Source organism: Prionailurus bengalensis, chromosome D1 (assembly GCF_016509475.1).
Source record: "Prionailurus bengalensis isolate Pbe53 chromosome D1, Fcat_Pben_1.1_paternal_pri, whole genome shotgun sequence".
In the NCBI taxonomy this organism is placed as follows: Eukaryota; Metazoa; Chordata; class Mammalia; order Carnivora; family Felidae; genus Prionailurus; species Prionailurus bengalensis.
The window spans coordinates 115,824,425-115,848,421 of NC_057346.1; the positions used below are offsets into that span (position 1 = coordinate 115,824,425).

Consider the following 23,997-nt stretch of genomic DNA (forward strand, 5'->3'; position numbering starts at 1 on the left):
GCAGCAGGTGAGTGGCTCAGACCCACGGAGGTGAGTTGAGGTCGCCGGCCCCTGGGAGCCGGACTAGGCTTGGAGCTTGGGGGCCCCTTGTCCCGAAGAGCCTCTGGGCCGTGGCGGGCGCGGTCCCGCAGGAAGTGGCTCGGAGTCGGGCCGGCTGTCCCCGTCGCCCGGAAGCCTGAGTTTATCGGCGTCCCGGCCCCGTGGGCCTGGCGGCGGAGCGGGGGGGGGGGGGGGGGGGGGGAGGGGAACCGCAAGGGCCACGTTTCCCGCTCCGCCCGACGTGGGTAGTGGCTTCCTCGTGACCTTTGCCCAGGGGAGGGAGGTGGGACGCGGAGGCGCGCGGGGACCCTCGCCGCCGCCCGCAGCTCGGATCCCAGGCGCGAGGCCTCCCAGGGCCCCCGGGGCGTACCGAGGAGCCGGCTGGGGCCGTGCGCGGCGCTGGTCGCCGGGCGGAGCTACCGTCACGCGCGCGCTCCCGCCGTCCGTGTGTGGCCCCCACCTGCCGCGCTAGGCCTGCGCGCCCTCCGCGCCACCGCCGTGCGCGCCCGACCCGCCATCCACGGCCCCCTCGTGCGCGCCCCAGTCCGCCCTCGGCTCTCGGTGCGCGTTCCCATCGCGATACCCGCGTCCCCGCCCTCTGTGCCCGACCCCCACCCGCGTGCTCACCGCGCCTGGAGGGTGGGGGCCTGCTAAATCCGGATCGCCCCTGACTAAGGCGGAGCGCCGGAGGTGGGGTGTATAGTGGAGGAGAACGGGGCGTGTGGCCCGGGGGAGCGGGACAGAGCTCCTCGCCTGCGGGGCCGAGACCTTGTGTGCAGTTGTCCTGCGGGAGACACGTCGGGGGGCGCAGCAAACGCGTGGCGCACAGAGGGCTGCAGGCCCGCTGAGCGGAAGATGTAACGAGACCGTGGGGTCCTAAGCAGCAAACCAGACGGCGGAGGGGTGGGATCGCCGCCCCTCCCCCCCCCCCTTCCCCCGCCGTTTCCTGCGCCGCCGCCGCCGAGGGAGCCAGACCTCCAGTCAGAGCACAAGTAGAAGACCCGGAGCTTTCTAGGAACCCCTGGGGATGGGGGTGGGGGTGGTGTGGGGGGAGGGGAGGGGCGGTTCTTGATGGTGCCTGAGGTGACGTGGGCTTGTGGGCGCTCACCTTGGAGCGTGAGCCTGGGGAGGAGGGTGTGGTTTAGAGGAAGAAGGCGGGGGCCGTCATGGCTGTGAGATGGTGGCACCGGGGGACACACACTGAGCAACAGGAAGTCTGGCAGGAACTTTGAGAGGCAGCAAGGCTGCTCGGGGCTCTCTGTGTCCTCCCTGGGTACCCCTAGGCCGGTCACTGACGACTGTATGCCAGGTGCTTACACCATCCACCTCTGGGCGTCAGGCCCATTGAGGCACCTTCCAGGAGGGGCTGGTAGCAATACCCGTGCGCAGCCAGGAAGCTGCAACTCGGTGGGGAGAGGGTGCGGGCAGGTCTTCCGGTAGTTCTGTGGGACCCTGAGCCCTAGATGCACCATCAGCTGAGGGTCTTGCCAGCCATGGGGTGGGGGTGGGGGTGAGCAGGGCTGGGGCAGGGTCAGAGCAAGGACAAATGAAAGCCAGTACTGAGGGTGGCCCACTGGTGGGCCTCTGCTCTGGGTAGGTGAAAGCAGGGACAGGGCCTGAAGGGGACTCTTGCCCGGTTTCTACGGGTAGTGATGCCAGCCACCGATTTCTGGGCCCTGAGTCCCAGTCAGTCTGGGAGGGAAAGTGACAAAAGGGGATGCCAGCTGCCTTGCCTCCCCCCCCCCCCCCCCGCCCCACAGCTGGGCTCAGAGCCCAGGAACCTCTATTGAGGCCTTTTCTTGTTTCCTTATCTGGAAAAGGGGGGACTGCCTTCCCATCCCAGCCTGAAACTAAGGTCCATGTGATACCACAGCCCCTGTCTGGGCACTGTAGGGGGGAAGTGGACCGGGAGGGAGCCCAAAAGCTCTGCTCAAGGCCCCATTATTGGCAGGAATATCCACAGGACTCCCGTCACCCCAGCAGGTCACAGGCCAGATGCACATTGGAGGCTCTCACCATCCTGAGTGTCACTCTGTAGGCTGTGTCTGGGAAGCGGTGACCCTATGCGATTGTGTGCGGGATGACCCTGACTGGGGGGGTCTCCTTAGGACCCCCTCACGTCACCCGGGGCCCCAGCCTCTCCGCAACCTCCTCTCCATCGCCCAGGCTTGGCCTCGGGAAGTACGCTGCCTCGGTGGGCTGGGGTGGGCCCCGGAGGAAGGAGCCGCTTGACTCTGAGTTAACAGGAAGAAGTTGAGCAGGCGGGGCAGGGGCGAGAACCACCAACTGCGCGCCTGCCTGGGTGGGGTTTGGGGTCAGGAGAGGATGTGACTGTAAAGCCAGGAAGCTGCAGGGAAAGTTCTGATTAAAACACACACACAAACAAAAGGCAGGTCCTCACTGTGCTTGGCGATGTGCTCTGGGGCTGCGGTGCTGCGGGCCGGACCTGGGGCCCAGCTGAGCACACAGTTTGCTCCCAAGCAAGCATCAATGACCTCGACGACCGCCATCCCCCCCCAGGAGGAGAGAGCCGGAACCAGGTGACTTCGCGTGCTCCCCCGACAGCCCTGCCGCTCCGCGTGGGCCTGTGTGTGCCTGTAAGAGCAGGGGGTGACAGGAGGCTGTGTGCGCGCCATGGGTGGCAAGGGCAGGTGTGAGATGCAGCGTGCGGTGTGGGGTTTGTACAGATGCTCGAGGCCATGTGCCCTGTGCGAGCCGTTGCAAGTACGTGTGTGCTGTGTGTGTGGCCACAAGAGTGCTGGAGGTGCGGGGGGGGGGGGGTGCATGTAGTGCAGGTGTGCATGGGGAGAGGGCTGTGTGTGGATGTGGTGTGCAAAACAGACTATGCAGGGGAGGGTGCGCAGGGGGAGGTTGTGCAGTTTGGCCTTACCTTCCAGGAAGGCGGAGACTGCCTCCCTGGGAGTAAAAGATCTTAAGAGTTTGAAAGGTGTGAGTGTTACTGCAGGAGTTTCCCTGGGACCCGCCGAGCTGGGGACCCCGGGGAGGGGGTGTGCGCTGCCCCGTCTCCCACAGTCTCCCAGTGGACTGGTTCTGCTTCAAGGACCTTCCCGAGACTGCCCCCCACCAGAGGGCTTCGGGAAGGAACCTCCTCACCAGTTCCCTGCCTGATGCTCCAGCAATCCCCAAGGAAATTGAGCCAGCCGAGCCCAGGGCTCCTGGGGGTGTGGAGGCTGGGCCAGGCCCACGGTGGCATCACCCACGCAGAAGGAACGCAGGGGAGGCTGAAAGACTTGGGACCCTAGGCGTGGGGAGGACAGCCCTAGGCAGGAGGGGAGTGAGGTCTCAGTAAGTACCTGCTGCATCAGCTGGGGCTTCGAGGAGGTGGCCCCAGGCCTCTGGCTCCTGCGCTGGGGGGTTTGGTCCCTCCTTTCAGCCCAGGTCGCCCTAGAGCTTTTTGTGTCAGGAGGCACCTGCGGCTGCTCCCAGTCCGGGTTCGGATGGTCCCAGCCCCACAGAGGAGAGGAGGGTCACCCGTGGTGGGGTGGGGGCCTCCCTTGGAGAACTAGACAATGTGGACAAAGGTCTTTGGTTTTGGACATGACAAACGGGGCGGGGGGGACACGGGTGTGGGACCTGGAAGGAGGGGGGACCCACAAGGCCTTCTGGAGCAGACTCAGTCCAGCCAGGCCCCCTCCCTCCTGCCTTGAGGACTGTGGCCTGGCTCAGCTCAGGTGCCCTGTCCCCACACACGCGTGCACACGGGACATGTCCAGGACAAAACGCTACAGCTGGGAGTATGGCTCCGAGTCCAGCAGCCCACACCCACCCCGTGGTGGCAGGCAGGTTGCATGTGACCCTCGGCGCTCAGGGCCTGGGTAAGCGAGGTCTGCACCCTAGTCCTCCTTGTCTGTGGCGTCCCTATCCCGGGGAATAGTGGGGACACAGCCACGTGCCACCCTATGAGGGGTGCCAGGGGGCCCTCCCTGGGCCATCGTGGTGACACCGGAGCAGGCGAAGGTAAGTCTGAGGGCTCCCCAAGCCCCCTGGGCCATGCCCACTCCAGCATGAGGTGCCACACATGCTGCTGTGCTGGTGTGCCCGGCACCCTCCAGGCAACTGGTACGAGGTTACATGTTAACTCATCCCGTTCTTGTTTAACTTTCTCCTTTGGGATGGCAGCAGCCTCTGACCCCTCCCGGTGTCCTGACTGACCGGCCACAGAGACAGAGAGCCCCGGGGGACCAGTCTGCTCAGCCAAGGAGCCCTGAGGAGCCGGGGGGGTGGCACCAGTGCCCAGCCTGCCCCGAGAAGGCCCCGGCCAGACCATGGCAGGTAGACGGGTCAGAGAGGGACAGGCACGGACCCCACTCCCACCCCCATCCCTCGGGCTGGCTCCATGCTGTGATGTTGACTGGCCTCCGGCCAGGGGTACAAAGGCCTCTACTCACCCCTCCCACAGAGCCCAAGGTCCTGACCCCACAGTTAGGGCAGGCCCTGCGCCTTCTCCTTCCCAAAGCCTCTAGACTATGGTCGTGGAAGTCAGTAAAGCCGAGAGACACTGGAAATGGCAGCTAGTGGGGGGCCCCTGGGGGCAGGATGGGTAGGTGTGGGCTACCGAGAGACCACACCACCAAGATGACGGTGGTCTCCTCTCACGTCCCCTGGGACTCTTCGCCCCGATTTAAAGAGCAGAAAGCGTACGTCTCAGGGAGGTGGGAAAGCTTGCTCGTGGCCAGCAGAGGAAGGTCCTGGAATCCCCTGCTGCCATCCCAAGTGGAAGGAGTGGCACGCTCAGCACCTGTGCCCCCCCAAACCCCCGGTGTTTGCACTTGTAGCTCCCCCGGCAGAGGGGCCGGGGGAGGGGTGCAATGCCTGGCCGTTCACCTGGGCGGGAGTCACAGTTGCCGGCAACAGGCGCACACAGAAAATGTGGGAGCTGGGCTCATGTCCCGGGTGGATGGGCAGTCAGGTGGGCCCCCTGAGCTGGGGTGGGTCAGCTCAGCTATGACTCTGGCCCCTGCCTTCCAATGTCCTCCGTGGACAGAGCAGCCACATCGAAGGCAGGCAGAACACCCAAGACCCTGCCGGGCCCTGTCCCCTGTGGGACCTGTGCATGGACATGGTGAGGCCACCAAGCATCACATGGCACTGACCGTCTTGTTTTCTTCCTGGCCCACAGACCATCTGTGGTTGGTGGGAGCCCAGCATTCCAGGCATGGCTAATCACTGGGTCCTCTCTCTGCAGGTGTCTGTGACACGGCCCCCAACTTCCTCTCCCCGTCTGGAAACCAGGCCCTGGAGCCTGCCCTGGGCAGTGCGGTCTCCCTGAACTGCACGGCCTGGGTGGTCTCTGGGCCCCACTGTCCCCTGCCCTCAGTCCAGTGGCTGAAAGATGGGCTGCCGCTGGGCAATGGAAGCCACTGTGGCCTCCATGAAGACTCCCGGTAAGAGACTGGGGTGTTCAGGGTCAGGTGACTACCCTGGTTATACCCGTGGCCACCTATACCCTGGTCTATAACCACCTGGACATGGGCAGAGTGCCACTTCTGACACAGACCAAGGGTCAGTGACTGCAGGGACATATGGCCCCTTGTAGACAGCCCAGGGCCAATGGTGCTAGCACAGTCCTATGGCCTGAATTAGGCACTGGCCCCCCAAAACCCAGACCCAAGATCACGTGACTGCCCCAGACAGATCCACACCCCCACCAGGTTTTGGCCACTTCTCTTGGCTTTTGGCTCAAGGGCTACTCAGGAAGCCCACACCTGCATCCTCCGTGGGTCAGTCCAGGGACATCCACTGATGCTCTCAGGCCCCAGGTAAGAGGATTGGGCCTGGTCTCCCCAGGATCAAGGCCAACTCATCAGAGGTGCTTGTGTCCAGTGTTCTGGGGGTCAACCTGACCAGTGCTGAGGACTATGGGGTCTTCACCTGCTCCATCCGGAATGTCAGCTCCTCCTCCTTCACTCTTTGGAGAGCTGGTGAGTGGGAGTACACTGGGTGGAAGGTGGGAGGCCTGGGGGTGGGGGGCTGGGGAGCCTTGAGGCTTGGAGAATGCCGGGTGGGAGTGGCAGCGGTTCAGACTGCAGCTCTGTCCCAGGCCCAGCTGGCCACCTGGCCGCAGTGCTGGCCTCACTCCTGGTCCTGCTGGCCCTGCTCCTGGCGGCCCTGCTCTATGTGAAGTGTCGACTGAATGTGCTGCTCTGGTACCAAGACGCCTACGGGGAGCTGGAGATGAACGGTGCGTGGGGCCAGGATGGACGAAGAGAATGAATCAGCTATGAGACCTCCCTAGGCTCAGTTTTGGGTGGGCGGGTTGCCCCGGAAGGTGTGGAGGGGGGACCCTGGAGGTCCCTCAGGGCTGTTGAGCACGCAGTCCAGGAAAGAGGGCAGAGGGCTGGGGTCGGCAGAAGCCAGATAGGCGGCCAGCATCCAGAGCTGGAGGCGGCGTTGTGGGCGTGCGTGCGGGATCTGCCAGGTGGGATCTGCCAGGTAGGCAGGCCTAGTCCCCCCAAGCTCGTGGGGAGGGGTTAGAGGACCCGCAATGGGCGGGGGCGGCGGCCAGGGTAGCGGGCCCCGGGCCTGGAAAGCCGGGCGCTGACCCTTTGCCGTCCGCAGACGGGAAACTCTACGACGCCTACGTCTCCTACAGCGACAGCCCCGAGGACCGGAAGTTCGTGAACTTCATCCTGAAGCCACAGCTAGAGCGGCGTCGGGGCTACAAGCTCTTCCTGGATGACCGCGACCTCCTGCCACGCGCGGGTACCGCGGGCCCAGCCTGGTGGCCTCGCTCCAGTCCGGAGACCTTGCCCGCCCACCCATGGCCCCGCCCCGTTCTGGGCCCGGGCCCCGCCCTCCCATAGTACCGCCCCCGTTCCGGGACCGGGCCCGCCCTACGTGGCCCCGCCCCATTCTGGGCTCAGGACCGCCCCCCATGGTACCACCCTCGTCCCGGGACCGGGCCCGCCCTCCGTGGCCCCGCCCCATCTCCGGGCCCCGCCCCCGTCCGAGACAGGGCCTGCTCTCTGTGGCCCCGCCCCGTTCTGGGCCCGGGCCCGCCCCCCGGGGCCCCGCCCCATCTCCCTCCGGGCCCCGCCCTTCCTCGGCCCCGCCGACGCCTGGTTTTCGCAGAGCCCTCCGCCGATCTCCTGGTGAACCTGAGCCGCTGTCGACGCCTCATCGTGGTGCTGTCGGAAGCATTCCTGGGCCGGGCCTGGTGCAGCCACAGCTTCCGGTGGGTCCCGCGCAGGGTGGGGTGGGCCCCCGCCTCGTCCCCTCCCTGACGGTCCCGCCCGCGCAGGGAGGGCTTGTGCCGGCTACTGGAGCTCACGCGCAGGCCCATATTCATCACCTTCGAGGGCCAGAGGCGCGACCCCGTGCACCCCGCGCTCCGCCTGCTGCGCCAGCACCGCCACCTGGTGACCCTGCTGCTCTGGAAGCCCGGCTCCGTGGTGCGGAGAGGGGCGAGGGGAGGGGCGCCCTAATGGGGATGGTGGTACCGGGCTCCAAGGAGGGCCTCCTCCGTGGGCAGCTCTGTGGTGTGGGGACTTGTGGATGGGACCCCGTGGGGGTGAGGGTTCTGTGGCCTGCTGCCCAGAAGAGGGGCCTCTTTTGAGGCCCCTGGAGCCAGGTGAACGCATGCCTCCAGGTGTGCTCTTTGGGGCCAAGGCCACCAGGCTAACAGCCCAGTCCTGGCCCCCAGGCGCCTTCTTCAGAGTTTTGGAAGGAGCTGCAGCTGGCACTGCCACGGAAGGTGCGGCACAGAGCCATGGAGGGAGACCCCCAGACCCGGCTGCAGGGTGACAAGGACCCCATGCTGATCGTGCAAGGCCACCTGCCCGAGGGTCGCACCCTGCACCTGGAGCTGGACCCCGACCCTGAGGGGGACCTGGGTATGCCCCCCTGGTCCCACCCCGACCCTGAGAAGCTTGGCCTGGGGCGGAGGGGGTGCACGGGGCTGAGGAGCCCAGAAAGGGGGCCAGGTGGCGGGGACTTCCTCCCTGCAGCCCATCGGTGGGCTTGACCCCCAGCACACCCTCACTGCCTCTTTCCCGGAGGCACGCGGACCCAAGGCCTGCCTGGGAATCTCCAGGACCTCCGATGCCACTATGCAGGAGGGTGAGCAGGGAGTGACCCTCATTCATGGGTCCTAGCAGAAGTCAGGCTGTGGACAGCCCAGCCTCAGGCCTGGTGGTACCCTCTTCCCAGGTGTCCGAGGGCCTATCTTTGGGGAGCCATTAGCTCCACCCCATGCAAGTGGGGTCGCCCTTGGAGAGGGCCGGGGCAGCGAGGTGGATGTCTCGGACCTCGGTTCCCGCAACTACAGTGCCCGCACGGACTTCTACTGCCTGGTGTCTGAGGATGACGTGTAGCCTGCACCCGCCGGAGCGTCAGGATCACCAAGGACAGCTGGGTGCAGGGCGGGGTGGGGTTTTTCTCCTCTCAGCAGGACTACCAGCCATGAGACCTTGAGGGAAGTGGGGGGACTCTAGTGTGCCTCCTTGTGCCAGAAAATAAAGTCCTTTTAGATCCTGCCTGAGCCTCAGCCTCTCCTCTCCTGGGGCAGGAAGGGGCACGTCCATCTCAGGGTCTCCACGGCCCTCGGCCCCTCCCCTTCCTCATCCCCACGGCCACCCAGTCACAGGTCTGGCTGTCCACGCAGTCCCGCCCTCTCTCCAACCTCCATCCTGAGCCAGCTCAGACACATCTCTTAACGGTAGCCTCCTTGGGTCTCTCTGCTTGGGGGCGTGACAGTCCCCAGCCCCGCTCTGATCCACACAGGTCCTGGAGGAGGGGCAGGCCCCTTAGAGTCTGCAGGTTCTGAGCTTTGCAGAAGAAGCCTTTTGTTGTAAAAATGTGAGTGGGAGGGAGCTTCACCACCAAATGTCCTGGTTTGGTGAGATGGGTTCCCAGGGCTCAGTCAGACGGTGCGAGTCCCTGGTCAGGACACCCCCAGGCCCGGCGAGGCAGGGCAGAGACAAGTGTTGGGTGTGGACGGCCCAGCAGGGCAGCACCTCAGCCAGGGGAGGTCACAGCTCTCCCAGGAGTGGCCACCCCTCTGCACACACGGTCCCCAACACTGCTGCGTTTGTGCCTCGGTTGGCCCCTGGGCTGCCTCTGCTGTCTGCCCTGGTCCCTCCAGTTCTCTCCCCACTGGATACTCTTGTCCTGGTCCTGGCCATTCTGACCTGGAGAAGCATCTGAGTGACTCGGGGTGAGTATCATCAGGGGCAGGCGCGGCTATGCTCAGGGACGCTGCTGAGTCCCTGGCTTGGACCCCCAGGTCGAGCCAGCCGAAGAAACTTACAGGGCTGTGTCCATAGCTATCTTTATTCCCAGGACTGGCAGTTCACCACCTCTGCCCAATGACCCGGTCACCACCCCACACACCGAGCAGCCTCAAGCCCTGCCCTACCCCTGCCCTATAGAAGCCAAATCCCTAAAACAGCGCCCCCATGCCCTCCCTGGTGCCTGGGCCCCTGCAAAGTGGCACACGGGGCTCCCGTGAGAGGCCCCGGGCCATCAGCCTTCTCCGCCAGGCTGGCCAGCGAGCAGCGCAGAGCTGAGCCTATCCCTTGGAGGCTAGGCGACGTTGCATCCTCCTCCAGGAAGGCCTCACCTATGGGCCCAGGAAGTCCTCCTTTCGATAGCCTTTCTGCAGTGGAGAGGGGGGCCCGGAGTCAGGGTTCCTGCCCGCGGGCCCTGTGGTCCCCATGCCCCACTCCTCCCTGGGCCTCTGGTCTCCTTTCTCGTGTTCCCCACTTCCCGAGTCTCCTGTTCCACGTGAGTTGCCAGGTCTGTTCCCTGCCACCCGATGTCCCGCCCCCGGGTCCGGCCCTGCCTGCCCTGGGTCGCCAGAACGTACCGCCCGGAAGTCTCGGTGGAGCTTGCTGTATTGCCACAGGTTGGCCAGGAGGCTGGAGGCTGCTCGGGAGGACTTCTCGCTGTCGGGGCTGGGGTGGGGCGGGAAGGGCGGGCGTCAGCAGGAGGACAGGCTGGGCCGCGAGAGAGGGTGCCGGAGGGGCCTCACCTGTCCCGCTTCTTCTTGATGAAGACCAGCTTTCGGAGCCCGTCAAAGTAGAGCAGGTCTCGGGCAGCGATGGGACTGGCCACCACCAGGTTGTTGAGCACGGCTATGATGTTGACCAGCACGTCGGCGGGGGGACACTTCTCGCCCACGCTGCCCGGCAGCTTCTCGATCAGGTGACTCACCACCTTGGTGGCTGCCGGGAGGCCGGGAGGTGGGGAGGTCAGGAAGGCAGCCTCCGCTCCTGGCCGCCTGCCCACCCCCCGTTCCGCACCCCCCCATCTATCCGCTCGGCTCTAGCTCGCCAGGGGCTCGCCCAAACGGGCAGCAGGAAAGAAACCCCATGTGTGAGCCCAGCTAGGCAGGGTGAGGGCAGAGCCCGGGCTGCGGGGTGGCCTGACTCACACATCTCGTCCTTGTTTCTGGCATTCCGAGACAGGTTTCGGATGAGGCCAGTCAGCGAGCGGAGCTGGTGGTGGTCAGCGGTCCGAACCCGGTCCAGCAGCGGGTTCAGGACGCGCTCCTGCTCCAGGGCCAGGCGGCTCAGCACGCCCGCCCACTGCGGGCAGGAGAGGAGCTGGTGAGCGCCGCGGGTTGGGGCTCTTCTCTGTCCCCGTCCCTCTCCCTCCCCAGAACCCTGAGGCAGGACTGGACCCCACCGTCTCTCACCTGCTCTGTTCTTTTTATTTAAAAAATTTTTTTTTCAACGTTTATTTATTTTTGGGACAGAGAGAGACAGAGCATGAACGGGGGAGGGGCAGAGAGAGAGGGAGACACAGAATCGGAAACAGGCTCCAGGCTCTGAGCCATCAGCCCAGAGCCTGACGCGGGGCTCGAACTCGCAGACCGCCAGATCGTGACCTGGCTGAAGTCGGACGCTTAACCGACTGCGCCACCCAGGCGCCCCTCACCTGCTCTGTTCTTTCTGCTTTTGCCCTCACAGCCCAGCCAGGAGCCTCATCACGTGTGACTTGGGTCAGCCCCTTCTCAGCTCACGCCTCTCCCTAAACCCTCAGGGATCCTGTGGGCCTGTCCCATCTGGGACACTGGCCTCACACTCCTGGCTGCCCCTCCTGTCCCCTGCCTCTCGCACCCTGGCTGGACGTCCTGTCCCCCTGTGTCCCCTGCCTCTCGCACCCCTAGCGGCGTGTCCTGCCCCCTCCGGTGTCCCCTGCCTCTCGCACCCCTGGCAGCGTCCTGTCCCCTCCGGTGTCCCCTGCCTCTCGCACCCCTGGCGGCGTGTCCTGCCCCTCCGGTGTCCCCTGCGTCTCACACCCCTGGCGGCGCGTCCTGTCCCCTCCGTCTTGGGTTTTGGCTCATCCACCTGGCTGTGTTCATCCCGCTCCAACAGACTAAACTGGAAAGCTCCTGCGCCCTCCTCATTCACCCTTCGTGTCCCCAGTGCAAGGCCACACGTGGGTCCTCACCCTGCGGTCGCCCGCGGTGATGTTCTGCAGTGCTCCCGCGGCTGCCTCGGTCGTGTGTGGGTTGAGTTCACAGCGCTGCAGCAGCCGGTTGTACAGCCCCACGATCTGGGGGCTCCACAGCCACTCAAGACCCTTGGGGTCCTTAGACACCTCGGCGAAGGTCAGTGCATCAGCCGTGAGGGGCAGCTGGGTGGGAGGTGTGGAGGGTCAGCTGGGTTCGGGCCGGGGGGCCCTGCTCCCAGCTGCCCAGGCCCGCGCCCACCTCTCGAAGCCGCCGGCTCTGAGGCGTGAAGCAGCCCACCACCTCGCCGGGTGGCGCCCCGGCCGTGTCCCTGCGGCCCCGGCCCTCGAGCCGCTGCAGGGCGGAGGGCGGCATCTCATCATACAGGCGGTAGGACAGGTTCCTCAGCACGCACACGGCGTTCTCCACACTCTGCAGAGGGCGGACCGTGGTCAGCGTGGGCCAGAACCCCCCAGGACCTTTCGGCAGTGGCCGCCCCTCACCTTGTCCTCACACTTGCCCACGTCCAGGGCGTGGTTGATGTAGGTGACCAGGGCGTCCACCAGCCCGTGGCACTCACGCATCTTCTGGCGAGTGGCCTGGGAAGCTGAGCTGAGGTTCCTGCGGACGGAGGCAGACCGGGGACCCCCCCCCCCCCAGTGGGAACCGGTCCCAAGGGCCGAGCCCTTGAGCCCCAGTCACCTCCTTGCCCTGAGCTGGGCCCCGCCTCCTGGCACCTGCAGCCCCTCTGCATGCCCATCCTCCCCCACCCCCCGCCAAGTGTCCAGAGTGGAGGGGAGCCTGCAGACCCCAGGGCCCGCTGCCCCCTGACATATCATCGCTCTGCCTGGGACCAGCTGCCTGTCTCACTTCTGTGCCAGCACCCGTCCCTTGCGCGGCCGGCCTGCTTCTGCCTGCCGCCCTGGCCAGCCCCACCCTGCCATTCAGACCTGGGACTCAAGTGCCCCTTCTCCAGGCCTCCCCTGCCCCCTTCCGGGCACCCAGTTCTTTCCCCACGGCCACCGTCTTAGCCTCTCTCTCTGCCCCCCGCCCCGGCGCACCTGAGGAAGCCCGTGGCATTATAGAAGATTTCAGCCTCGGAGGCATTCTGCTGGATGAGGGGTGGTCCTCCGGCCCCCGAGAGGGGGCTCAGCACCAGGTCTGTGAGCTGTTCCAGTGTGTCCCTGGCCAGGCGATCCTTCAGATGGTCGCTGGAGGACAGGTTCCACAGGATCCCTGGGGCAGGCGGGGCCGTGGCCGTGGTCAGCAGTCGCCCGCTAGTCCCCGCCAGGCCCTCCAGGGAGGGTGGGGACGAGGCTCCCAACCTCTCCCAGGGCCCCTCCTGGCGTTTGGAGCCCCGCTCGAGAGCCCCATGGAGAGAGCCTGCACACAACCTACAGGTCACGGGGCTGTGACGCAGCCGGGAGACCGTGCTTGGGGACACGGGGCCCGGGGGCTGGAGGCTAGCTGCAGACCTATGGCACAAGAAGAGTCGGGACCGATGGGAGGGGCGGGGACAGAGGGACAGAGGACGGGGGGAGGGCAGGAGAGGGCTGGCGTGGGCTGGCAGGGCACCTGTGACGTTCTTGCGCAGCTCGTCGTCATGCTCACGCAGCGTGCGCAGCAGCTCGAAGATGCCGTTCTCCTCCACCAGGGCCAGCTTGTTGTCCGCGTTGTCGTAGATGAGGTTGCGCATGGCGCCCGTGGCGTGGCGTTGCACCTCCTGGGTGGCGTGGTTGAAGAGCTTCACCAGCCTGGGCACGGCCTGAAGGCTGCGGGCCTGCACGCACAGGCACGCGGGCGTGAGCAACGTGCACACAGGCGTGTGCAGACGGGTGCGAGTACGGGAGGGCGTGTGCTGGTGACGGAGACGTGCAGGCGTACGCAGGCGTGTCAGGCGTGTGCAGGGGCGCGCGGGTGTCTTTAGATGTGTGCAGATGCGTGTAGGTGTGCGCAGGTGTGCGCAGAGGCACGCAGCTGTACTCGTACGTATGCACATCACTCCCTCCTGCCCCTCGTCTGCCGGGGAGGCTCTGGGCCAAAGGGGGGTCTGCCTGCCCACTCAGCGTGGGGACCGTTGAGGCGTGGTTAGGGACCGGAGATTAATGACAAGTGGGAGGATCACCGAGGGTGGTAGGCAGGGGTGTTCACGGACCAGTGGGCCGCAAGGGGCACCAGCGGGGGCGGTCGGTCACCTGCTTCTTGGCTGCCGCATCGCTATAGCACTTGTGCTGGATGTAGGCTGCTCCCAGCACCTGCAGGTTGGGGTCTGAGGCCATGAGGTACTTGACTGCTGAGGGCAGGTCGATGTCGTCAAATCTGTAGGGACGGGGGCCAGGAGGGGTCAGGCTGACCCTGGGGCCGGGCCAGGGCCGTGGCAGAAGTCCCCTCCCCAAGCCAGGCCCAGCTCACCCGCTGCTGAGCCTCTGCAGAGTGCGGTGGCCACCGTAGCTGTCCAGTCCACGCACATCCGGCAGGTGGCTGGAGTCGGCCAGGCTCAGGCTGAGGCTGCGCACGGATGGTGCTCGGGCCACAGGCTCCAGGACACCCCCTGGGGCCACCCCGGCCACGCCACGGCTGCGGTGGCCGCTCTGGAATCGCTGCAGGGTCCGCATGGCCGGCGCACGGATGGTCCGGCTGGGCGGCCCCTCAGCGGCTCCCGGCCAGTCCAAGCCCCCTGACCGGCCGGAGCTGGCCTGGCGCTCGTAGCCAAAGGCCCTGTAGGCGGAGGCAGCTGGGGGCTCCAGCTGCTCGGATACCACGCTGTAGCGGTCATCCAGGCCCCCGGCCCCTAGCCTCAGCGAGCGCAGGGACAACGTGTCGTAGTCCACCCGGCTCCCCGCCCCCCCACGCTCGTGGAAGGACAGGGGCCGGGTAGGCATGGGTGCGGCAGGCTGGGCTCCCCCGTACCCCGCGACCCCAAAGGCGCTGCCCCCGTTGTGGGCAGAGCTCAGCCTCCGACTGGAGCTCAGATCCACAGCTGAGCGGGAGGACCAGGAGGCCGGGCTGTAGGCAGGCTTGGCAACGGGCCGGAAGGTCTGCGGGGCAGGGAGGAGAGCGGTGAGTGGGTGCTGGGGGCTCACCCGGCACCAGCCCCTCTCCCTGACCCGGCAGCTCCCAGCTTCCCCCAGAGCCTCCCCCACGAGCCTCTCCTGAGGCCGGAGAGAGTGTACTCACAGAGACGTTGTCCCCACCGAGGCTCTGGGAGCGCGAGCTGAAGCCAGACTGCAGGGTGTGGTAGTGACCGCGGGATGTGCCTGCCGACAGGGACAATGGTGGCCTGGCTGGGCCAGATGCCTCATGGGTCTCCTCCGCTTGTGGGTCCACCCTGGTCGGACCTCTCCCACAGCCCCCTGCCCCTCCAGCTGTGCTGGGGGATGGGCATGCTCACCACCCCCCCACCCCCCATCTCCCACCCCCGACCCCCTGGCTGCCTGGGAAGTGTGCCGGCACTCCATCAACTCTCTAGTCCCTGCCAGGACACACACCTGACCCCCTCCTCCAGGAAGCCACACTGACCTCTGTGAGCCCGTCCTTTGCTGTGGTCACACGGGAGTGATGCCACACTCGCCAAGGACACACAGTTCCCTGTCCCACCTGGAAAAGCCACGCCCGCCCCATCCAGCCACACAGAAACTGAGGCTGCTGGCGCCAGCCCGACTCTGTGGTGAGTGGACAGACAGGGGGGGTGGGTAAAGGGTGGAGAGATGGCAGAGGAGGAGGGAGGGAGGGCTGGTCGGACCGTTGGAAGGAGGGGTGGATGGACAGATGGATGGCTGGTTTGATAGACAACAGGTGCATGAGCTGGAAACACTGAGGACGGTTGGGTGAAGGTCAGACCAAGGCAGAGCAGGGGGATGGACTGGGGTGAGGTGGCTCCGGCGTCTCTGGACAGGGAGGAGGTGCCCGGAGGGGATCAGCCTCTGCCAGGGTCCCTGCTAGGGCCATATCTTGGGGGAGAGGAGTCACATGTCCCAGAGAGCCTAGGCAGGGTGAGTGGCTGAAAGGACTCATGATGTGAGTGAAGGGCGGGGGCCTCAGCCCCTCCCCCGGCCTCTTCCAACTAGGTCTGGGGGGCTCCCCTCCCAGTACATTCCCCAGACCCGCCCTGGTTAATGAGGCTTCTGGGCAGGGGCTATTAACCCTTTGACGCTAGTGAGGCTCAGCCTGGGGGGACACACCCCCAGCCTGGGGACCTTACTCCCACCCCCAAATTATAATCCTCCCCCTAATTGGCAGGGTAGCCAGGGTGGTAATTAACCCTTCCCTGCTCCCTCCTCCACCCCATGACCCCTGGGCACCCAACTACTTAGCCACCAGCAAGGCTGAGGCCCAGGGAGGAGAGGACCCAGGAATCCAGGCTGCTCTGGCAGGCCCCTATGCTGGCTGACCCTCTCCCCCCCCCGTCTGGCCAGCATCTGGAGACCTGTCCTGGGAAAGGGCCCTCTAAAGGTCACGTGAACCACTGTGGAACTGGTGTCTTGGCTCCTGACATCCTGGGAAGTTCACCTTACTATCTAACCTTGATCCCTGTTGCTGCAGTCTGGCCAGGGAGGAAATGGCATTTCTAGAACAACTGCTCTGAACTCACTGTGTCTGTGGGATCCTTTAACAGGCATGCGCCCACATGCGCACACATACATCCACACACACATGCATGCACACTCACGCATTTGCTCTCGAACTCACACACACCCTGGTAGAGCCGGGGTTCCGACACAGGGCGGTCTGCCCGCACCGAGGGGGCACTCCCCCACCTGATGTTCTCGGGAATGATATCTGGGTCACTCCTGCGGGCCCCCACCCCCACCCCGCCGCAATTCCACAGGGAGACCCCGGTCCAGACAGGCAGGTGGCTCTGGTCCAGGCTTCCCAGACCCGCCCCCTCACGTTTCTGCCTGCTTATTCCCTTGGGGCCTGGAGGGTGGTGGGGAGGGACGCTGGAGTCTGGGTGTCTGTGTCTCAGGGTGTTTGTGTCTTAGCGGGACTGACGTGTATGTCTGCGCGCCCGAGGCCGCGTGCGAGCCTGTGTTACGTGGGACCGGACGTGTGCGCGGTCCCGTTTTGCCGACAGAGGCTGGCCCGGGTGGCCTGCCATGTGCCGATCGTGCCATGTGCCGACGGCGGCGCTCGGGGCGGAAGGGGCGGCGGGGCCCGAGCTCGGGGGTCCCCGCCGGCTGGTGGGAGGCCGCACCCATGCCTTCTCCCACACCTGGCGGGCGGGGCGGGTGACTCAGTGCGAGGCCTCGGTGCGTCAGGGCGCTGAACCCCATGCCGGCCCTACCCCGGCCTCTGGCCCTCGTACCGCCACACCCACCGAGGCCACCTCTGCCCGCTGCCGTTCCCGCTGCCCGGCACCCACCCTGCAGGCGCCCGCTTACCTCTGGCCACCTCGGTGGCGCCCTCGGGCTCCGCCGCCCCGTTGTGCCGAGCCTGCCGGCCCAGCTGCAGGAGGCGGGCGCAGACCTGCTCCTGGACGCGGGCCGCCCGCAGCCGCTCGGCGTCGGGCCCCTCTGCGCCCCGGCGGTCCAGCTGCAGGTCGGAGGGCAGCGCCAGGGAGCACACGCCGGCCTCGGGCTGCAGGGCCGACAGCAGGAAGTTACCGTCCTGCATGGCGGCAGGCGCGCGGGGCTGGGTGTGCGCCCGGCCTGGGCCGCCGCCGCCGCCGGGGCCTCCTCGGCCTGAGCAGTCTTCACCGTCCCGTCCCCGAAGTCCCCTCCCCACTGGCCTCGCCCAGAGCCAGCCTGGAGACAGACGCCTGCCCAGCCCTGAGCTTGGCTGGGGGCGGGGACACCTGGGCCAGGTGAGAGGGAGGGGCCACCACCAGCTTAAGGTGGAATTTGGGCGGAAGAACAGGCCCCACGTCCTGGCCTGGCCTCCCCGTTCCTTCCGCCTGTTCCGGGACGGGGTGGCAGGGTCCGGGCCCATCTGGGTTCCCCGGCCACAGTGGGGCCTTTGGGGTAGGGGCGGGATAATCAGGCCCCGCTGTCCTGAGTGTCAGGGAAGGGCCAGGTTAGGTCACTGGGGAAGCTACGGCCAGCCACCTCCAGGAGTCTGAAGGGAGGGATCTTCCCTCCCTGGGTGACTGGGGGCCCTGAGCCAGGCAGGGGTCAGCATCCTGGGTCACTATTAGGAATCAGGGGTCGATGCTAAGGGTGAGGACTGAGGACAAAGGGCTTGGGGTGGGGGGGCTTTGGGGTAGAAGAGGGCCCCATGGACCTCGATCTTTGGTGCCCAGGAGACCCCAGAAGCATACAGATAGACTGGCCCACACCCTAGTCTTGTGACCCTCTGGATCTCTGTCCTGTAGACCCCAGAAGTTGCCCCCATCTCCCCAACTTCTGCAGAGGCCTCCAAAGGGCTGGCTTGGCCCTCTCTCTCACCCCTCCCTGGCTTCTGCCCCCCAGGCTGTGAGGTAGAAGGCCATTCCCTAAATGTGAGTCAGGGCTCAGCTCGACAGAGCTCTGATGGGGCAGGGTAGGCAGGACTGCCACAAGGCATTGACTCAGAGCCCCCCCCCGCCCCGTCCAGGCTGGGGGTGCAGGAGCAGAGGCTGTGTCAGGGGAAGAAGAACCCAGGAGTCTGGCAGAACAGTGATTAGGAGGGGTCGGCATCAGGGGTGGGGAGGGGGGCCCGGGCCTATCAGGGCTTGCCCCCAGAAAGTCTCCCTGGGGTGCTCCCATCCAGCTGGACCAGCATGCTGCAAGGCCTCCTGGGTAGGCCTGGAGTGAATCTAGGATAGGCCCCTGGTGGATGGAGCAGGGGCAAGGGGTGAGCTGGGCAGGGCTGGAGGGGTGGGGGGGTTGAGTGGCTTCAGGTACCTCCTGGGGCCCCCTTGAGGAGTCACTGTGGGGCCCACCCTAACAGCCTCCTCTCTCCCGCGGGAGTCCCTTACCCTGGCCCCTGAAGACAACTGCCTTAATCTGCAATCAGTCTTTTCAGGGGATGTGGCCCCAGGTGGGGATGGTGGATGGGGGCCTGGGGGTGAGGAGGGAGGTCAGGGTCAGAAGGCAGGCCTAGGAGTGAGGTCAGTGCTAGAGAGGAAGGGGCAGGGTGGGGACAGGCTCAAAGGGGAGGGGAGGGTCCTCGGAAAGGTCAAGGTGAAGCCTGGGGTGGGACTGCTGGGCCGAGGTGGGCGCTTGGGTGGGAGACCTACCGTGCTGGGGGTCTGGATCCTGCAGGCTCCATGGCTCAACCCGGAGGCCACTGCTACAGGCAGAGGGGTTCTGGACTCCATCCCAGACCCAGCGCGTCCGTCTGGGGCGGCCTCTCACTGCAGGACGGGACTGTGGGGGCACCAGGAGGGCGGGGTGGGAACGCCCGCACGCCTAGCTCATCAGACCGGTTGCTTCCCTGGGAGACGTGTTTTGTGTGGAAAAATCCTGGGAGACAAGTTTGTGCGGCGCTGAGCTCACCTGAAGGCACACGCCTGGCACGGGCCTCGGGCCCGCCCTCCATCTGGGGTCTACCTGGGCCCACCTGGGGCCCTGCCTGGGGAACCAGCCTCGAGGCTGCAGGTAGGGGTTCAAAGGGCTTGTGGGGTAGCCCCAGGGGTAAGCCGGGTCAGCCGGGGCTGCAGAGGAGTGGAGGGGGCTTTGCTGGGGTGGCACGGCTGGCTCCCACTGCCCCAAAGCTGTGCTGAGCATCCCTGAGGACATGTGGACCCCTCCCCCACCATGGACCTCTTACCTCTGTGACCCAGCGTTCCTAGGAAGTCTGGGATTCTGGGCGCTGTAACCACCGCAGGGCCAGGGGGCTGGCCGTGGCCCAGACCTGTTACCAGCACTCTGAAGCCCAGGCTGGGAGCCACATCTGGCCTCTGCGACCAGCCTTCTGCTCTGTCCTCCTCAGAGTTCCCCTTTCCCTGTAGTGCAACGAAGATTCAAGCCTAGGCTTGATGGTAGGCTTCCTGGAAGGGTGGGTTTGTGGCTCCATCTAGGGAGCTTAGAAAACGGATAGGGCCGTTTGTGGGCCAGGGCCTGGGAACCCGCGTCTAACCCTCCAGATGGCTATGGTGCCTCATCAGTGTTGAGAACCTGAGGCCTGGGGCCTCCACGGGGGAGTAAGTTAGGCTCTCACTCGGGAGGTGGGCAGCTCCTGGGGGGAGCCTGGACTCTGCTCTGGGGAGTTCCAAGGAAAGGCTGTGGCAGCTTGAGTGGGGTGACTTAGCATTTATACTCCTCCATTGCACTGGGCATAGAGGATGTGCCAGGTGGTCGACTGGAGGTGGGGACCCCCAGGCGGCTGTTAGAAAAACCTCTGGAAGAGGAGCGGGGGACAAAAATCAGGGGGCAAGGGATGGCGAGGCCTCCAGGGCTCAGTGCCAGAGTGGAGGGAGGGGGTGGAAGGAGGACCCCCTAGTGCTGGCTTCAGTGACCTGGAACTGGAGGAGGGGCCCAGAGGGCACCCCAGCCCTACCCCACCATCGGGAGCGGGGTGTGGAGTGGTGGTTATTAGGGAGCAGAAGATGGGGAAAGTTTGCGGCAAAAGAATGCCGACAACAAATGTGGGCGCTGGCGCACAGAGCGGTTAAGCGGATTGCCTGGGACCACACAGCCCGCAAGGGTGGGGGTGGATCGGCGAACCTGCCGGGAGCTGGCGGCTGGAGGGGAGGGCGCAGCAGCTCACTGGCGGCCGGAGGGCCAAGGCTCGCATCTTGTTTCCTTCCCGCTCCAGCCCCCCGGGCGCAGCCTCCCGGGCTTCCCGTCTGTGAGCCTGTGCCCACGCTCGCAAAGTTTCCAACGTTCCACGGGCTGGGATCCCGCCAAATGCAGCCTGCGCCCGCTTCGTCCACAGAGCCCACCTGGGTTAGCGCGATGGCCACCAACCCCCTGGCCCTGTGGGCAGGCTGGCCTCTGCGTCCAATTCCCGGGGACCCTGGTTGGGAGGTTTGGGACCTGGCATCCTCTGTGCCCCCACCTCTTGCCTTGCGCCTTTGGTGTGGAAGGTAGGTGAAGGATACGGGCGCCAGGTGGCCCAGGGAGCGGGGTGGCACTTTGCATCTCCACACCCATCCACCCAGCTGTTCCCCCGCCTCTGTCCGTCTGTCCGTCCGTCCCTTGTGTGTTGGTCAGATGTGTCCTGAACTCTTCTAGGCACCTGGGGCTGTTCTGGGGAAGGCACGTGTGACCCAGATGTGTGCAGCTTTCCCCGGGAGCTCTCCTGCCCCGCAGGAGAAACCGGCGCTGACCTGCCCTGCCCCGACCCGCCCCGACCCGGGCCGTGTTCTCCGGGATCTTCACCTCTGAAGCCCGCTGACCTCCTGTGCCTGTGCATTGGCTAAATTTCTGGCATCAGTTGGTTCAAACTTTTGGTCCTGGCATGTATTTATTTCAGAAAAGTTTTCTCCTGCTACATCACTCACATACTTTTCTTCTCTTGTCTCCTCAGAAATCGCTTTTAGCTCTGTTCTTTTCCATTTCATTTTGTGCACTTTTCTGGGACTTGTCTTCTGTGTCCCTGGTTTTTATCATTGATTTTTAAAGAAGACTGAATTTTTTAGAGCAGTTTTAGGTTCACAGCAAAATTAAAAGGAAGGTACGGAGATTTCCCCGCCCCCCCCATGCATAGACTCCCCCCTTTCCCAGCATGCCCCCCCAGAGTGATACATTCGTTACAATTCACAAGCCTACATGGACACATCATTACCACCAAAGTCCACAGTCCACACTGGTGGTGTATACTCTGTGGGCTTGGACAAATACGTAATGACATGTGCCCATCACTGTGTCAGCCAGAGTGGTCCCACTGCCCTAAAACCCTCGGCCTACTCATCCCTTCCCCCACCCTTACAACCCCTGATAACCACTGGTCTTTTCAGCTGTGTAAGAAACTGGCAAGTGTCTTCCAGGGTGGCCACACCAGTGTGCATTCCCACCAGCGATGACAGAGTTCCTGGTGCCCAATGTCCTCATCAGCGTTTGCTGTCAGTGTTCCAGATTTGGGCCATTCTAACAGGTGTGTAGAAGGATCTCGTCGTTTTAATTTTCATTTCCTGATGACGCACGACACACAGCGGCCATTCGTGTGCTCACTTGCCATCCATGTATCTTCTTTGGTGAAGTGCCTGTTAAGGTCTCTGGACCACTTTCTACTGTTTATTTAAAAATGTTTTGTTTTGGGGGCACCTGGGTGGCTCAGTCAGTTAAGCGTCTGGTTTCGGCCCAGGTCATGATCTCACCGTTCGCGGGTTCAAGCCCCGAATCGGGCTCTGTGCTTCAGATTCCGTGTCTCCCTCTCTCCTTGCCCCTCCCACACTCACGCTCTGTCTCTCTCTGCCTCAAAAATAATTAAACAAACAACAAAAAGACATTTTAAAAATGTTTTGTTGTTTATCTTTTTTTTAATTTTTTTTTCAACGTTTTTTATTTTATTTTTGGGACAGAGAGAGACAGAGCATGAATGGGGGAGGGGCAGAGAGAGAGGGAGACACAGCATCGGAAACAGGCTCCAGGCTCCGAGCCATCAGCCCAGAGCCCGACGCGGGGCTCGAACTCACGGACCGCGAGATCGTGACCTGGCTGAAGTCGGACGCTTAACCGACTGCGCCACCCAGGCGCCCCTGTTTTGTTGTTTATTTTGTTATTATTGAGTCTGAAGAGTTCTTTCCGTATTTTGGGTAACAGTCCTTTATCAGATGTGTCTTTTGCAAATATTTTCTCCCTGGCTGTGACTTGTCTTCTCATTCTCCCGATACTGTCTTTCACGCAAGTTCATGAAGTCCTGCTTACCAATTACTACTCTCATGGACCATGCCTTTCGTGTCATGTCTAAAAAGTCATCATCATGCCCCAGGTCATCCAGGTTTTCTCCTATGTTGTCTTCTAAGGGTTTTATAGATTCGTGTGTTACATTAAGGCCTAGGATCCATTTCGAGTTAACCTTTGCGAAGGTTTAAGGTCTGTGTCTGTTGCATGTGGACGTCCAGCTGGCCCAGCAATGTCGTTGAAGAAACGGTCTTTGTTCCTTTGTCAAGGACCGTGTTTATGTGGGTCTGTTTCTGAGCTCTCCGTTCTGTTCCATTCACCTATTTGTCTACTTTCCATCAACATCACAGTCTCGATCACTAGCTTTTCAGTCAGGTGGCATCCACCGAAGTTTGTTCTCCTTCAGTGTTGTGTTGGCCATTCTGGGCCATTTGCCTCTTCGTATAAACTTTAGAATCAATTGTTGATATCCACAGAATAACCTGCTATGATTTTAAGTGGGATTGCATTGAATCTACAGATCAAGTTGGGAAAGAACAGGCATCATGGTAATATTGAGTCTTCCTATTCATGAACGCGGATATTTCTCCATTTATTTGATTTTTCTTTGATTTTGTTCATTACAGTTTTGTAGTTTTCCTCATATAGATCTTGTGCATATTTTGTTAGATTTATACTGAAGTAACTAATTTTTTTGGTATTAATGTGAATGGTATTGTGTTTTAAATTTCAAATTCCAGGGGCGCCTGGGTGGCTCAGTCGGTTAAGCGGCCGACTTCGGCTCAGGTCATGATCTCGCGGTCCGTGAGTTCGAGCCCCGCGTCGGGCTCTGTGCTGACAGCCCGGAGCCTGGAGCCTGTTTCAGATTCTGTGTCTCCCTCTCTCTGACCCTCCCCCATTCATGCTCTATCTCTCTGTCTCAAAAATAAATAAACGTTAAAAAAAATTTTTTTTTAAATTTCAAATTCCAATTGTTCATTGCTGGTGTATAGGAAAACAATTGACTTTTGTGTATTAACCTTATTATATCCTGCAACATTGCTACAATTGCTTATTAATTCCAGGAGGGTTTTTTCTTTTTGTTTTTTTTTCTTTTTTTTTGCTGATTCTTTTAGATTTTCTACATAGATGATCATCAGCAAACAAAGCCATTCATGTATGTAACCCTTTTATTTCCCTTATGTATACTTTTTATTTCTTTTTCTTGTCTTATTGCATTAGCTAGTACAGTTGACCCTTGAACAACATGGGTTTGTGCTGTGCGGGTCCACTTATTGGTGGATTTTTTAAAAAATAAATACAGTACTGTGCTGTATTTTCTCTTCTTTATGATTCTCTTAATAACATTTTTTTCTAGCTTATTTCAAGAATACAATATATAATACACATATTTAAAATACATGTGTCAATTGGCTGTTATCGGTAAGGCTGCCCGTCAACAGTAGGCTGTAAGTAGTTAAATTTTGGGGGCATCAAAAGTTATGCACAGATGTTTGACTGTGCAGGGATTTTGCCCCTAACCTGGAAGTCAGCTGTACTTCCAATGCTGTTGAAACGGAGTGGTGAGAGGCATTTACTGCTAATTAAAAAAAAAAAAAAAGTCCTCAAGTGTCACCTCTGAGCCCTTGTACCCCCAGTGGCATCCTTGGTAGCTTTACAGCCTTCAGATCTTTTCTGGGATGTCACCTTCTCAGACTTGCTTTTTCTGACCACTGTTTACAACTGCAGTCTCACTCAAACTTACTATTCCCTTTCCTGGCTTAATTTTTTCTACAACAGTTGCCACCATCTAATATGCTAGACGTTTTCTTATTCTGTCTCTCATCCGCCAAGTTC

At 62.7% G+C, this 23,997-nt stretch overlaps 2 protein-coding genes across 6 annotated transcripts; one reads left to right on the plus strand and one right to left on the minus strand.

Annotated features, from left to right (window-relative positions):
• Window positions 1–1,543: 1,543 nt before the first annotated feature.
• On the plus strand, window positions 1,544–8,534 carry SIGIRR (single Ig and TIR domain containing). 5 transcript variants are annotated; one of them, XR_006297553.1, is made up of 10 exons: window positions 1,544–2,579; window positions 4,180–4,332; window positions 5,246–5,444; window positions 5,848–5,981; window positions 6,101–6,241; window positions 6,619–6,762; window positions 7,132–7,234; window positions 7,301–7,451; window positions 7,703–8,118; window positions 8,209–8,324. XR_006297553.1 is itself a non-coding variant. In XM_043582171.1 (10 exons), the coding sequence occupies exons 2-10, from the start codon at window positions 4,326–4,328 to the stop codon at window positions 8,370–8,372; spliced, it is 1,233 nt and encodes a 410-aa protein (XP_043438106.1). In that variant the 5' UTR covers window positions 1,549–2,636; window positions 4,180–4,325; the 3' UTR covers window positions 8,373–8,534. The 5 variants fall into 5 exon arrangements, 4 of the variants coding, with proteins under 4 accessions (XP_043438106.1, XP_043438105.1, XP_043438107.1 ...); XM_043582171.1 differs by having other exon boundaries at window positions 1,549–2,636; window positions 7,703–7,892; window positions 8,209–8,534; XM_043582170.1 differs by having other exon boundaries at window positions 1,549–2,579; window positions 7,703–7,892; window positions 8,209–8,534.
• Window positions 8,535–9,312: 778 nt separating this feature from the next.
• PKP3 (plakophilin 3) lies at window positions 9,313–18,746 on the minus strand. Its single transcript, XM_043582167.1, has 14 exons — window positions 18,612–18,746; window positions 16,837–17,032; window positions 14,633–14,712; window positions 13,868–14,493; window positions 13,651–13,774; window positions 13,031–13,235; window positions 12,517–12,691; window positions 11,959–12,076; window positions 11,717–11,887; window positions 11,455–11,640; window positions 10,433–10,586; window positions 10,031–10,223; window positions 9,866–9,953; window positions 9,313–9,655 (listed from the first exon to the last, which is right to left on the minus strand). The coding sequence occupies exons 1-14, from the start codon at window positions 18,690–18,692 to the stop codon at window positions 9,620–9,622; spliced, it is 2,433 nt and encodes an 810-aa protein (XP_043438102.1). The 5' UTR covers window positions 18,693–18,746; the 3' UTR covers window positions 9,313–9,619.
• Window positions 18,747–23,997: the final 5,251 nt, after the last annotated feature.

Excerpts from the sequence above, each read along its gene's own strand:
- PKP3 (XM_043582167.1), bottom strand. The coding sequence starts at position 18,692 with ATGGAGTCCAGAACCCCTCTGCCTGTAGCAGTGGCCTCCGGGTTGAGC. Across the intron at positions 13,236-13,650 it reads ATGCGGCAGCCAAGAAGCAG|GCCCGCAGCCTTCAGGCCGT; the intron begins GTGACCGACCGC and ends CTGTGCGTGCAG. Across the intron at positions 10,224-10,432 it reads CAGAAACAAGGACGAGATGT|CCACCAAGGTGGTGAGTCAC; the intron begins GTGAGTCAGGCC and ends GCCTCCCGGCAG.
- SIGIRR (XM_043582171.1), top strand. Across the intron at positions 7,235-7,300 it reads TGGTGCAGCCACAGCTTCCG|GGAGGGCTTGTGCCGGCTAC; the intron begins GTGGGTCCCGCG and ends CCGCCCGCGCAG. Across the intron at positions 7,452-7,702 it reads TCTGGAAGCCCGGCTCCGTG|GCGCCTTCTTCAGAGTTTTG; the intron begins GTGCGGAGAGGG and ends CCTGGCCCCCAG.